At 44.9% G+C, this 15059-nt stretch overlaps 1 protein-coding gene across 1 annotated transcript in view; it reads left to right on the top strand.

Annotated features, from left to right (window-relative positions):
- Positions 1 to 505: 505 nt before the first annotated feature.
- The window catches only part of LOC123997940 (E3 ubiquitin-protein ligase znrf2-like), a 115955-nt gene continuing 101401 nt past the window's right edge, over positions 506 to 15059 (top strand). The window contains exon 1 of the mRNA XM_046302675.1: positions 506 to 1568. Within this exon, the coding sequence (XP_046158631.1) occupies positions 1154 to 1568 (415 nt within the window). The 5' untranslated portion in view covers positions 506 to 1153. The remainder of the gene's footprint in view (positions 1569 to 15059) is intronic.

Here is a 15059-nt window from a genome sequence, read left to right as displayed (position 1 = left end):
GTACAGTATATACATATGCATATGAGATGAATAATGTAGGGTAAGTAACATTATATAAGGTAGCATTGTTTAAAGTGGCTAGTGATATATTTACATTTTGGTGACCTACTATTCTAGATAAGTATGGCTGTAGGACTATGCAATAAATGTCACCAAAAAAATAGAATGTTCTGCATGTGAATGGATTCTTGAAACGGTAGTTTATCAGTTTATTCCTAGAGTCTATGGTTTATTATGTGTTGTAAGAGGGACATGAACCATGACTGAGTTTGCAGGTTTGCCTAGATCTATTTGTGTCTCGTTTCCAGCAACAAATGCGTCTAATTTAACAGGTACTACAAGTATTTCCCACTGTCCTTGATCCTATTGCCCAGACTTGCCACTCCTGACCGAGGCTTGCACTTGTTATTGATGTCGCTTGGCTTGTGCACTGCTGGTGCTGACGTAACCTGACGCACAAGGACAGAGGATCCGCCTCCAAACTCGACTCACTCCGCAACCAAGTCAGTGCTCAGTGCTGTGCGCACGTAGCCCCGTCCCGGCTATTGTCGTTTCTGCTCTGCTGTTTCTGTCATCCCCTTCCCTCTATCACTTCCTCCTACATTATAATAGTTTCACCGTGACTGCCTGCGGTCGGCTAACAAGGAAGCGTGGGGAGCGTGGCTCTTTACTTTCGTATGATAGAGAGGACATATGGCGGACTGTTATTATTCAGAAAACAACAGTCAAAGCATATTAATCCAAAACAAGCAACCGGGACGAGGAAAGATTCGATAACTGCAAAATGGCTACAAGTACTTATTCTGGATTATGTTCGTGACATGTTCTGAACTATTCGCAAAGTTTTAATGTCAAGCGTATTTACTTTGTTTTAGCGCACCGTAAGGACAGCTTTCCAAACCGTTGTTTTGCATCGCTGTCAGTTACTTTTATTCATTGACATTTTCAACCTGTCACTGTCATTGGGGTCGTAACGAGGTATAATTTCCACTTTTGGTGTTTTTATTTTAAACACTGCCCTGGACTGGGTGGTCGTGTGTTTGTGTCCCTTTGCGTTTTAAATGTGGCACACTCACTGACCGCCACCGTGCTGCACGAGCCCTTTAATAATTCCGGGTAAATCTGTCGACGTGTGTTGGCACCAGCGACCGACATGGGGGCTAAGCAGAGCAGCCCAGCCGCTAACGGACGAACCAGGGCTTACTCGGGCTCGGATCTACCTTCGAGCACCTCTACTACCAGCAATGGGAACGGTAGGACTGCAGCGATGGCAATGAGCTATCACGCGTACGGCCAGTCGGCTCACGGGGCCTCGGGAACCACAGCGACCTCCAGTCAACACATTGGCCACAGGACGAGGTCCGTGGGAGGCAGTTCTGGAGGGTCAGGGCCAAGACCCCAGTCAGGCATCAACATCCCTAACAGCAGTGGAGCCTACAGCTCACAGGAGTCTGGCAGCAGCACCCCAGAGGAGGCAGAGAGGGACAGGTCCAGCTGGGGGGGGCAAGGGGGTCCCCGGTTGTTGATTGGATCATTACCAGCACACCTTTCGCCTCACCTTTTTGGAGGTAAGAGACTGGCTGACAATAAGGTAGCAACATGCAGCAAGCAACGTGTGTCTGTGTAGTGTTGAATCTGTTTTATTCACTGAACTCTGTCTAAATGTGTTGTACACCTGTTACTCACCAGTCATAATGCATAGGCCCCGCCTCATCCTCTTCCTCCTCCTTATCTTCCCCATCTTCATCCTCCTCCTCATCACCATCATTTACTTTTACAGTGCACACCATAGTAAGGAGTGTTCATTATCAGCAGTGAATGTGATACCAAACAGCCTTTTTTGGAGCGATGGAGAGCATTCATCTGATCTCTGCAACCACAACCCACATCATGTCCACTTCAGTATGACATAATAGTTGTAGGGGAGACCGGCTACTCTATATCTCACCACATGAGCCAGCAGACAGACATTCAGGTTATAAACTGTCTGTGTTGAGTGATCAAAGTCCACTCAACCAGGCATGCCTGTTGCTACAAGGACGTGTGTAATATCGCACAATAACAAAGTCTGCATCGAGTCTATTCCATTAGCATTGGCCCTGATGTAACTAACAGAGTGACATTGATATCTGCTTGAAGAAGCAAAGGTATAATAGTTGGTTAATAGTCAGTTATAGCCTACTACTGTAGTTATTGAGCAAGTTAGTCAGTGATATGAGAATCACACCTCCTTAATGAGGCTACTGTCGGTGTCCAGTCTAAGGTGAGACCGCCTTGTCCAGATCAGACTGTCAACTCAGCATCCGCAGGGCTTGTTTGCCTTTCTCTTCCCGACATGCTGTTGGAGGATTAGCTCGGTCTAGGAATTTAACAGATTAGGTCCAGAAAACCACACAAAAGATTGTGGTTACTTTGCAGTGAGCTGCTAAATATGCAGACATGCTGAATAGAGAGAGAAAGAGAGATTACTTCAGAGAAAGTCATTTCACTCTGCTTTCTCCCCATCTCTGAGGGGAATTATCATCATAAAACAAGCGAGAAAGGGAGGGAGAATTTACATGGATTATCTGGGTCTGGGGAATATTTGCTCAGCAATCATCTTGGCTGTGAATGTTCACTGCCACTTTAACTTCCAGAAAGGGAATCTTCGACGTGCCTCATCTAACATGCCTCAAGTAATTAATCCAATCCAACATGGGATGTATGTCGATAGCCACCCTATTCCCTATATAGTGCACTACTTTTAACAATAGGAGTTGGGACGTACCATGATGTTTGTAAGGTTACATGGCCGTCTTTGGGACGTGTGATTGACCAGTGATGGACCATGCAGGTCAAGGAGGCATGTAGTCTCCCATTAGAATGTAGACCTAAACAATCGAGCACCAACTGATTGAGCCATTCAATCATCAACTCAACCCATTGAATTTCTCTCCACATTCTGCAGCCCTGCTCGTTCAGACGCTGCTTCTCTCTCCCTTGTGCCTTCTTTGATACACTCACCCTGATCTCAAGCTGCAATTAAATTAAAACCCAAATTAGATTTGACCTCCACTCACCTCAGCTGCGCTGTTCACTCTCGCATAACATGCACAGCCTGCAGAAGCCCTGCTATCGTTTCATAGGAAACAACCAGGTTCAGACTTCACAGATGTATTCAACTCAGCTGCACTGTTTACTCTCACAATAGAATAGACTCGGCAGCCTCCAGAATCTCTGATGTCACTTAATAGTCTTAAGAGGCATGTCTGGTAAAAGTTCAGACTTCACGTACAGTATGCACAACAGGCCAGCTATTCACTCTCACACAATATAGCCTACAGACTGCAACATTCTTTTCTAACAGTATATGCCTTGGATATCATGTCTGGTGTAAGTTTCAGGCTTCACACAGCTGGAGCACCTGTGGTGAAAACAGAGCAGCCATGTCGTTGAGTGGTTGAGTCGTTGGTTGCTCAGATGGAATTTCCCCGGCAGCTCTTGGGTTCTGTGTTCAGAGGCCAGCCTGTTCTCTGCTCTCAACCTTCTTCCTGCACCTGGGTCGTGGCGTGTTCTGTCAGGGTGAGACTCAACCACATCAGATCCACTCAGATGTAAACACAGTTAGAATTTAGACTCCTGTGTGTCTGAGAGCTGAGGGGGGATATTGTTTTACACACAGACACATGCACACATACAGTACATGCATACATACATACATGCATGCATGCATACATACATACATACATACATACATACATACATACATACATACATACATACATACATACATACATACATACATACATACATACATACATACATACATACATACATACATACATACATACATACATACATACATACATACATACATACATACATACATACATACATACATACATACATACATACATACATACATACATACATACATACATACATACATACATACATACTCACTCTTGGCTTGGTTTTGACTATGCATGCTCTGACATGCACGGTCAACTGTGTGACCTTATATAGACAGGTGTGTTCCTTTCTAAATCATGTCCAATCAATTGAATTTACCACAGGTGGACTCCAATAAAGTTGTAGAAACATCTCAAGGATGATCAATGGGAACAGGATGCACCTGAGCTTAATCTTGAGTCTCATAGCAAAGGGTCTGAATACTTATGTAAATAAGGTATTTCTGTTTTTATTTTTAATCCATTTGCAAAATTTTCGAAAAACCTGTTTTCACTTTGTCATTATGGGGTATTGTGTGTAGATTGAGGGAAAAAAAATATTGAATAAGTTTTTTAATAAGGCTGTAACGTAACAAAATACGGAAAAAGTCAGTGAGTTTGATGAGCTAATGAGCAGTCATTCCGACTGCAACATTCTAACAGTGCAATTAATACATTTCATATATGCTATCACACATATAATCATTTAGTTGTGTTTATGAAGGCCTTGGGTAACATTAGAATACTCTTGTTAAATGCACAATAGCATTTTCATTACTTTATGTAACTACAGGCTACATGTAAAAAAATATATATATATATTTTGTTCAAGTATTCAATCAATTTTATTAATGGATTGCCATTGTTACAACTATGAAACAGAACGCCTATGTGTTGTATTACGGTAACAGTTTATTTGTATACCCCAACTACCAAGACGCACAGTCAAGACCCACGGTCAAATGATGAAAACATCAGTAGCCTAAATAGTGAAACGCAGCACAAACGCAATAATGGCATTCTAATGAATTTTTACAGCAGTCAAAATAAGTCAGCACGTGCTTCTGTGCGTCTTCACTCAATGGCATCAGTTGGATTTCATTTAGCTGTTATCCACTTGTCTCAATATTTGAGTCAACAGTTGACTCAATATTCGTACCTTTCACTTGCGTGACACACGTTGACATACCTTTGTTTGGTTGTAATACGTAATGGTCTCCGGTTTCCTCTTGTTGTGTCCCATCGTCTTGTCGTTATGGAGTGCAATGGCTGTGCAGGTGCCTTATTGTGCACTGAGGGAGGGAGCTCCCGTCTCACTTTGTTCACAGTGCTGGCCAAGTTGTTTTCTTTGCAAGCAACTTGTTCGCCAATGACAGTGAAGTGAAGAAATTGTCCATGGTGCAATTTCTCCCATTGCCAACGCAAGGTTCCACAAGCCTCATCACCACATTCTTCGACACTGGCTCACCTGCTGCCGATGTGTTTTTTTCCCCAGAAACTGAAAGCCGTTCAGCATATACAATTACACACGCTCTCAGTAAGTAGCCTACTCCAAGTAGGTTAGAGTAGACTGATAAGACTTCATTGATTCGGTGGACTGATGTAGGGTACATACCATCTGAAGATTATATTTAGAATGGATCAATACCAATATAATGGTTCCCTCTGTTCTTCATTCACAATTGGTGATTGCATAATTATGCATCGTTTGCTCCCCATCACTCATCAACTCACCCGTTCTCCCTCTGTCTCCCCATAATACTTTAATTAAATCATTTAATCAGTTGTATGTGTGAAATTAGTTTTGGTATAGTTTATGTTCGAGGCAATTATCCGGGTGATTATCAGCTGGACAATGTGCTTTCAACTGTCGGTCAGGAGGCAGTGTGTTATATAGACTTATTTAGGACAAAGTCAAGGACTGAGTGGAGCAGGCCCTACTGTCAGGAGGCAGTGTGTTATATATGCTTATTTAGGACAAAATCAAGGACTGAGTGGAGCAGGCCCTACTGTCAGGAGGCAGTGTGTTATATATGCTTATTTAGGACAAAGTCAAGGACTGAGTGGAGCAGGCCCTACTGTCAGGAGGCAGTGTGTTATATAGGCCTATTTAGGAAAAGTCAAGGATGGAGTGGAGCAGGCTCTACTGTCAGGAGGCAGTGTGTTATATATGCTTATTTAGGACAAAGTCAAGGACTGAGTGGAGCAGGCCCTACTGTCAGGAGGCAGTGTGTTATATAGGCCTATTTAGGAAAAGTCAAGGATGGAGTGGAGCAGGCTCTACTGTCAGGAGGCAGTGTGTTATATAGGCCTATTTAGGAAAAGTCAAGGATGGAGTGGAGCAGGCTCTACTGTCAGGAGGCAGTGTGTTATATATGCTTATTTAGGACAAAATCAAGGACTGAGTGGAGCAGGCCCTACTGTCAGGAGGCAGTGTGTTATATATGCTTATTTAGGACAAAATCAAGGACTGAGCGGAGCAGGCCCTACTGTCAGGAGGCAGTGTGTTATATAGACTTATTTAGGACAAAATCAAGGACTGAGTGGAGCAGGCCCTACTGTCAGGAGGCAGTGTGTTATATATGCTTATTTAGGACAAAATCAAGGACTGAGTGGAGCAGGCCCTACTGTCAGGAGGCAGTGTGTTATATATGCTTATTTAGGACAAAATCAAGGACTGAGTGGAGCAGGCCCTACTGTCAGGAGGCAGTGTGTTATATATGCTTATTTAGGACAAAATCAAGGACTGAGTGGAGCAGGCCCTACTGTCAGGAGGCAGTGTGTTATATATGCTTATTTAGGACAAAATCAAGGACTGAGTGGAGCAGGTCCTACTGTCAGGAGGCAGTGTGTTATATAGACTTATTTAGGACAAAGTCAAGGACTGAGTGGAGCAGGCCCTACTGTCAGGAGGCAGTGTGTTATATAGACTTATTTAGGACAAAGTCAAAGACTGAGTGGAGCAGGCCCTACTGTCAGGAGGCAGTGTGTTATATAGACTTATTTAAGACAAAGTCAAGGAATGAGTGGAGCAGGCCCTACTGTCAGGAGGCAGTGTGTTATATAGACTTATTTAGGAAAAGTCAAGGACTGAGTGGAGCAGGCCCTACTGTCAGGAGGCAGTGTGTTATATAGACTTATTTAGGACAAAGTCAAGGACTGAATGGAGCAGTCTCTACTGTCAGGAGGCAGTGTGTTATATAGGCTTATTTAGGACAAAGTCAAGGACTGAGTGGAGCAGGCCCTACTGTCAGGAGGCAGTGTGTTATATAGACTTATTTAGGACAAAGTCAAGGACTGAGTGGAGCAGGCCCTACTGTCAGGAGGCAGTGTGTTATATATGCTTATTTAGGACAAAATCAAGGACTGAGTGGAGCAGGCCCTACTGTCAGGAGGCAGTGTGTTATATATGCTTATTTAGGACAAAGTCAAGGACTGAGTGGAGCAGGCCCTACTGTCAGGAGGCAGTGTGTTATATAGGCCTATTTAGGAAAAGTTAAGGATGGAGTGGAGCAGGCTCTACTGTCAGGAGGCAGTGTGTTATATATGCTTATTTAGGACAAAGTCAAGGACTGAGTGGAGCAGGCCCTACTGTCAGGAGGCAGTGTGTTATATAGGCCTATTTAGGAAAAGTCAAGGATGGAGTGGAGCAGGCTCTACTGTCAGGAGGCAGTGTGTTATATAGGCCTATTTAGGAAAAGTCAAGGATGGAGTGGAGCAGGCTCTACTGTCAGGAGGCAGTGTGTTATATATGCTTATTTAGGACAAAATCAAGGACTGAGTGGAGCAGGCCCTACTGTCAGGAGGCAGTGTGTTATATATGCTTATTTAGGACAAAATCAGGGACTGAGTGGAGCAGGCCCTACTGTCAGGAGGCAGTGTGTTATATATGCTTATTTAGGACAAAATCAAGGACTGAGCGGAGCAGGCCCTACTGTCAGGAGGCAGTGTGTTATATAGACTTATTTAGGACAAAATCAAGGACTGAGTGGAGCAGGCCCTACTGTCAGGAGGCAGTGTGTTATATATGCTTATTTAGGACAAAATCAAGGACTGAGTGGAGCAGGCCCTACTGTCAGGAGGCAGTGTGTTATATATGCTTATTTAGGACAAAATCAAGGACTGAGTGGAGCAGGCCCTACTGTCAGGAGGCAGTGTGTTATATATGCTTATTTAGGACAAAATCAAGGACTGAGTGGAGCAGGCCCTACTGTCAGGAGGCAGTGTGTTATATATGCTTATTTAGGACAAAATCAAGGACTGAGTGGAGCAGGCCCTACTGTCAGGAGGCAGTGTGTTATATATGCTTATTTAGGACAAAATCAAGGACTGAGTGGAGCAGGTCCTACTGTCAGGAGGCAGTGTGTTATATAGACTTATTTAGGACAAAGTCAAGGACTGAGTGGAGCAGGCCCTACTGTCAGGAGGCAGTGTGTTATATAGACTTATTTAGGACAAAGTCAAAGACTGAGTGGAGCAGGCCCTACTGTCAGGAGGCAGTGTGTTATATAGACTTATTTAAGACAAAGTCAAGGAATGAGTGGAGCAGGCCCTACTGTCAGGAGGCAGTGTGTTATATAGACTTATTTAGGAAAAGTCAAGGACTGAGTGGAGCAGGCCCTACTGTCAGGAGGCAGTGTGTTATATAGACTTATTTAGGACAAAGTCAAGGACTGAATGGAGCAGTCTCTACTGTCAGGAGGCAGTGTGTTATATAGGCTTATTTAGGACAAAGTCAAGGACTGAGTGGAGCAGGCCCTACTGTCAGGAGGCAGTGTGTTATATAGACTTATTTAGGACAAAATCAAGGACTGAGTGGAGCAGGCCCTACTGTCAGGAGGGAGTGTGTTATATATGCTTATTTAGGACAAAATCAAGGACTGAGTGGAGCAGGCCCTACTGTCAGGAGGCAGTGTGTTATATAGACTTATTTAGGACAAAGTCAAGGACTGAGTGGAGCAGGGCCTACTGTCAGGAGGCAGTGTGTTATATATGCTTATTTAGGACAAAATCAAGGACTGAGTGGAGCAGGCCCTACTGTCAGGAGGCAGTGTGTTATATAGACTTATTTAGGACAAAATCAAGGACTGAGTGGAGCAGGCCCTACTGTCAGGAGGCAGTGTGTTATATATGCTTATTTAGGACAAAATCAAGGACTGAGTGGAGCAGGCCCTACTGTCAGGAGGCAGTATGTTATATATGCTTATTTAGGACAAAATCAAGGACTGAGCGGAGCAGGCCCTACTGTCAGGAGGCAGTGTGTTATATAGACTTATTTAGGACAAAATCAAGGACTGAGTGGAGCAGGCCCTACTGTCAGGAGGCAGTGTGTTATATATGCTTATTTAGGACAAAATCAAGGACTGAGTGGAGCAGGCCCTACTGTCAGGAGGCAGTGTGTTATATAGACTTATTTAGGACAAAATCAAGGACTGAGTGGAGCAGGCCCTACTGTCAGGAGGCAGTGTGTTATATATGCTTATTTAGGACAAAATCAAGGACTGAGTGGAGCAGGCCCTACTGTCAGGAGGCAGTGTGTTATATATGCTTATTTAGGACAAAATCAAGGACTGAGTGGAGCAGGCCCTACTGTCAGGAGGCAGTGTGTTATATATGCTTATTTAGGACAAAATCAAGGACTGAGTGGAGCAGGCCCTACTGTCAGGAGGCAGTGTGTTATATAGACTTATTTAGGAAAAGTCAAGGACTGAGTGGAGCAGGCCCTACTGTCAGGAGGCAGTGTGTTATATAGACTTATTTAGGAAAAGTCAAGGACTGAGTGGAGCAGGCCCTACTGTCAGGAGGCAGTGTGTTATATATGCTTATTTAGGACAAAATCAAGGACTGAGTGGAGCAGGCCCTACTGTCAGGAGGCAGTGTGTTATATAGACTTATTTAGGACAAAATCAAGGACTGAGTGGAGCAGGCCCTACTGTCAGGAGGCAGTGTGTTATATATGCTTATTTAGGACAAAATCAAGGACTGAGTGGAGCAGGCCCTACTGTCAGGAGGCAGTGTGTTATATAGACTTATTTAGGACAAAATCAAGGACTGAGTGGAGCAGGCCCTACTGTCAGGAGGCAGTGTGTTATATATGCTTATTTAGGACAAAATCAGGGACTAAGTGGAGCAGGCCCTACTGTCAGGAGGCAGTGTGTTATATATGCTTATTTAGGACAAAATCAAGGACTGAGCGGAGCAGGCCCTACTGTCAGGAGGCAGTGTGTTATATAGACTTATTTAGGACAAAATCAAGGACTGAGTGGAGCAGGCCCTACTGTCAGGAGGCAGTGTGTTATATATGCTTATTTAGGACAAAATCAAGGACTGAGTGGAGCAGGCCCTACTGTCAGGAGGCAGTGTGTTATATAGACTTATTTAGGACAAAATCAAGGACTGAGTGGAGCAGGCCCTACTGTCAGGAGGCAGTGTGTTATATATGCTTATTTAGGACAAAATCAAGGATTGAGTGGAGCAGGCCCTACTGTCAGGAGGCAGTGTGTTATATATGCTTATTTAGGACAAAATCAAGGACTGAGTGGAGCAGGCCCTACTGTCAGGAGGCAGTGTGTTATATATGCTTATTTAGGACAAAATCAAGGACTGAGTGGAGCAGGCCCTACTGTCAGGAGGCAGTGTGTTATATAGACTTATTTAGGAAAAGTCAAGGACTGAGTGGAGCAGGCCCTACTGTCAGGAGGCAGTGTGTTATATAGACTTATTTAGGAAAAGTCAAGGACTGAGTGGAGCAGGCCCTACTGTCAGGAGGCAGTGTGTTATATAGACTTATTTAGGAAAAGTCAAGGACTGAGTGGAGCAGGCCCTACTGTCAGGAGGCAGTGTGTTATATAAACTTATTTAGGAAAAGTCAAGGACTGAGTGGAGCAGGCCCTACTGTCAGGAGGCAGTGTGTTATATAGACTTATTTAGGACAAAGTCAAGGACTGAGTGGAGCAGGCCCTACTGTCAGGAGGCAGTGTGTTATATAGACTTATTTAGGACAAAGTCAAGGACTGAGTGGAGCAGGCCCTACTGTCAGGAGGCAGTGTGTTATATAGACTTATTTAGGACAAAGTCAAGGACTGAGTGGAGCAGGCCCTACTGTCAGGAGGCAGTGTGTTATATAGACTTATTTAGGACAAAGTCAAGGACTGAGTGGAGCAGGCCCTACTGTCAGGAGGCAGTGTGTTATATAGACTTATTTAGGACAAAGTCAAGGACTGAGTGGAGCAGGCCCTACTGTCAGGAGGCAGTGTGTTATATATATAGACTTATTTAGGACAAAGTCAAGGACTGAGTGGAGCAGGCCCTACTGTCAGGAGGCAGTGTGTTATATAGACTTATTTAGGACAATGTCAAGGACTGAGTGGAGCAGGCCCTACTGTCAGGAGGCAGTGTGTTATATAGACTTATTTAGGAAAAGTCAAGGACTGAGTGGAGCAGGCCCTACTGTCAGGAGGCAGTGTGTTATATATGCTTATTTAGGACAAAATCAAGGACTGAGTGGAGCAGGCCCTACTGTCAGGAGGCAGTGTGTTATATAGACTTATTTAGGACAAAATCAAGGACTGAGTGGAGCAGGCCCTACTGTCAGGAGGCAGTGTGTTATATATGCTTATTTAGGACAAAATCAAGGACTGAGTGGAGCAGGCCCTACTGTCAGGAGGCAGTGTGTTATATAGACTTATTTAGGACAAAATCAAGGACTGAGTGGAGCAGGCCCTACTGTCAGGAGGCAGTGTGTTATATATGCTTATTTAGGACAAAATCAGGGACTAAGTGGAGCAGGCCCTACTGTCAGGAGGCAGTGTGTTATATATGCTTATTTAGGACAAAATCAAGGACTGAGCGGAGCAGGCCCTACTGTCAGGAGGCAGTGTGTTATATAGACTTATTTAGGACAAAATCAAGGACTGAGTGGAGCAGGCCCTACTGTCAGGAGGCAGTGTGTTATATATGCTTATTTAGGACAAAATCAAGGACTGAGTGGAGCAGGCCCTACTGTCAGGAGGCAGTGTGTTATATAGACTTATTTAGGACAAAATCAAGGACTGAGTGGAGCAGGCCCTACTGTCAGGAGGCAGTGTGTTATATATGCTTATTTAGGACAAAATCAAGGATTGAGTGGAGCAGGCCCTACTGTCAGGAGGCAGTGTGTTATATATGCTTATTTAGGACAAAATCAAGGACTGAGTGGAGCAGGCCCTACTGTCAGGAGGCAGTGTGTTATATATGCTTATTTAGGACAAAATCAAGGACTGAGTGGAGCAGGCCCTACTGTCAGGAGGCAGTGTGTTATATAGACTTATTTAGGAAAAGTCAAGGACTGAGTGGAGCAGGCCCTACTGTCAGGAGGCAGTGTGTTATATAGACTTATTTAGGAAAAGTCAAGGACTGAGTGGAGCAGGCCCTACTGTCAGGAGGCAGTGTGTTATATAGACTTATTTAGGAAAAGTCAAGGACTGAGTGGAGCAGGCCCTACTGTCAGGAGGCAGTGTGTTATATAAACTTATTTAGGAAAAGTCAAGGACTGAGTGGAGCAGGCCCTACTGTCAGGAGGCAGTGTGTTATATAGACTTATTTAGGACAAAGTCAAGGACTGAGTGGAGCAGGCCCTACTGTCAGGAGGCAGTGTGTTATATAGACTTATTTAGGACAAAGTCAAGGACTGAGTGGAGCAGGCCCTACTGTCAGGAGGCAGTGTGTTATATAGACTTATTTAGGACAAAGTCAAGGACTGAGTGGAGCAGGCCCTACTGTCAGGAGGCAGTGTGTTATATAGACTTATTTAGGACAAAGTCAAGGACTGAGTGGAGCAGGCCCTACTGTCAGGAGGCAGTGTGTTATATAGACTTATTTAGGACAAAGTCAAGGACTGAGTGGAGCAGGCCCTACTGTCAGGAGGCAGTGTGTTATATATATAGACTTATTTAGGACAAAGTCAAGGACTGAGTGGAGCAGGCCCTACTGTCAGGAGGCAGTGTGTTATATAGACTTATTTAGGACAATGTCAAGGACTGAGTGGAGCAGGCCCTACTGTCAGGAGGCAGTGTGTTATATAGACTTATTTAGGACAAAGTCAAGGACGGAGGGGGGCATGACATAAAAAACGGCAGAGTAATAAATTGAATAAATTCATGAGCAGTCAAAATGAGAAGAATAAGGGTGACCAAAGGTGAAAGAAAGGAGTGTGTGAGAGAGAGAGAGAGAGAGAGAGAGGAGGAGAGGAGTACATCTGACGAAATGGCTGCAGTGCAGAGCTAACAGTAAACAGATTGAAAAATCAATTGCGGTTGAGCTGCCGATGGGAGTGAACATAATAATTATGGACTGAATATATCAGCATTTGTCTCCTATAACCGGCATGGTTGGATTACAGAGGAATTATTGGTCAAGATAAAGTGTGTGTGTGTGTGTGTGTGTGTGTGTGTGTGTGTGTGTGTGTGTGTGTGTGTGTGTGTGTGTGTGTGTGTGTGTGTGTGTGTGTGTGTGTGCGTGCGTGCGTGCGTGCGTGCGTGCGTGTGTGTGTTTCACATGACTGCAGTGAGTGAGTGGTGAGAAAGGCATTTACCCATGCTGCTGTACTTTGATCACTGTCACATGAGAATTTACACGACAAAAACAATTCCTGAAGAGGCAAGTCATTGTTAAGTTTGTGTGTATAAATGTGTGTGAAACTACAATGACTTTTATGTCAAATCAGCAGTGAAAATACTGCTTCCCAGATGGACTCAAGCTGACCCTGAATAACGATTCACCTCTTCTGGAATTATTTTTGTCTTGTAAATTCTCATGTGACAGTGATCAAAGTACAGCAGCATGGGTAATGCCTTTCTCAAAACTAACTTACTGCAGTCATGTGAAACACACTCACTCACTCACTCACTCACTCACTCACTCACTCACTCACTCACTCACTCACTCACTCACTCACTCACTCACTCACTCACTCACTCACTCAGAGTCACTGTCTTGTTTTGCCTGATGACTGTCCTGTGTTATTCCCATGTTGGACTACCATCCTCATAATCTAGCAATATTAGCATAAGAACCGCTTGAGAGGCCTCTCTCTCTCTGTTAACTCCTCCTCTCACCCCTCGTCTCTCCTCTCCAGCACAGCGTGCACTTGATATTTCATGCCCGCCTCTGTGCCTGCCTAACTGCCTGACTGATGCCCAGTGCACTTGGCTGCAGACATTAATTCATTTGTGATAGCTCTCCTTCATTCTCTTCAGACTGGCACATTCTTCTGCTCTCAACTTGTAGAGGCAAGAACTCAAAGTGAAAGTCAGTTGATGGAGAGGGAAAGAAAGAGAGAGAGGGGAGAGAGAGAGGGGGGGGGTAGGGGAAGAGAGAGAGAGAGGGGAAGGGAGGGGAGAGAGAGAGAGAGAGAGAGAGAGAGAGAGAGAGAGAGAGAGAGAGAGAGAGAGAGAGAGAGAGAGAGAGAGAGAGAGAGAGAGAGAGAGAGAGAGAGAGAGAGAGAGAGAGAGAGAGAGAGGGGAGAGAGAGAGGGTGGGGAAGAGGGAGAGAGAGAGAGGGAGGGAAAGAGAGAAGGAGAGAGAGAGGGAGGGGGAGAGAGAGAGAGAGAGAGAGGGGGAGAGAAAGCGAGAGTGAGTGTGAGAAGGGGAGAGATTGATAGAATGATGAAAGAAGTGGTCAGGAGGGGATAGAGTAAAAGACTAACAGGATGTCCCAGAATTCACTATGGGCTGTTGGGTATGGAGTACAGAATGGGTGATATGGGGGAGTGATAGATGACATGATGATGGGACATAGGGAGCTACCTTGCCCTTCTTCCCTCATAGGTGGGTCTCGCTCAATCATTGACCACTGTGACAGCTAATCTATATGGAGCCCTGCCTCACCTTAGTCACCTGTAGACAACCCACTCTGTAATTAAGATGGAAATTCCCCACCACACACACACACACACACACATACATGCACACATGCACACACATACACACACTGATATTCCGTTATGCCATGTCGCTGGTTAGTGTGTCCCAACAACAGGTTGTTAGTTTGTGGATGTGACTCTGCGCAAGCTCTGCCTAATTATTAACCTGCCTCTTTAAGTTTCCTCTCTGTGATGAAAGCAGGCTTTCCGTTCTGTTTAGACACCATGTGTTTGTGTCTGCCTGCCTGCCTGCCTGCCTGCCTGCCTGCCTGCCTGCCTGCCTGCCTGCCTGCCTGCCTGCCTGCCTGCCTGCCTGCCTGCCTGCCTGCCTGCCTGCCTGCCTGCCTGCCTGCCTGCCTGCCTGCCTGCCTGCCTGCCTGCCTGCCTTTGTCTTGTCTGTCTGCCTGTCCATCCATCTGTCTGTCTGTCTGTTTGTCCGTTAGCCAGCA

This window comes from Oncorhynchus gorbuscha, linkage group LG15 (genome assembly GCF_021184085.1).
Source record: "Oncorhynchus gorbuscha isolate QuinsamMale2020 ecotype Even-year linkage group LG15, OgorEven_v1.0, whole genome shotgun sequence".
Lineage (NCBI taxonomy): Eukaryota > Metazoa > Chordata > Actinopteri > Salmoniformes > Salmonidae > Oncorhynchus > Oncorhynchus gorbuscha.
Note: the sequence above shows the minus strand (reverse complement) of the source record. Positions and strands in the feature narration are given on the sequence as shown.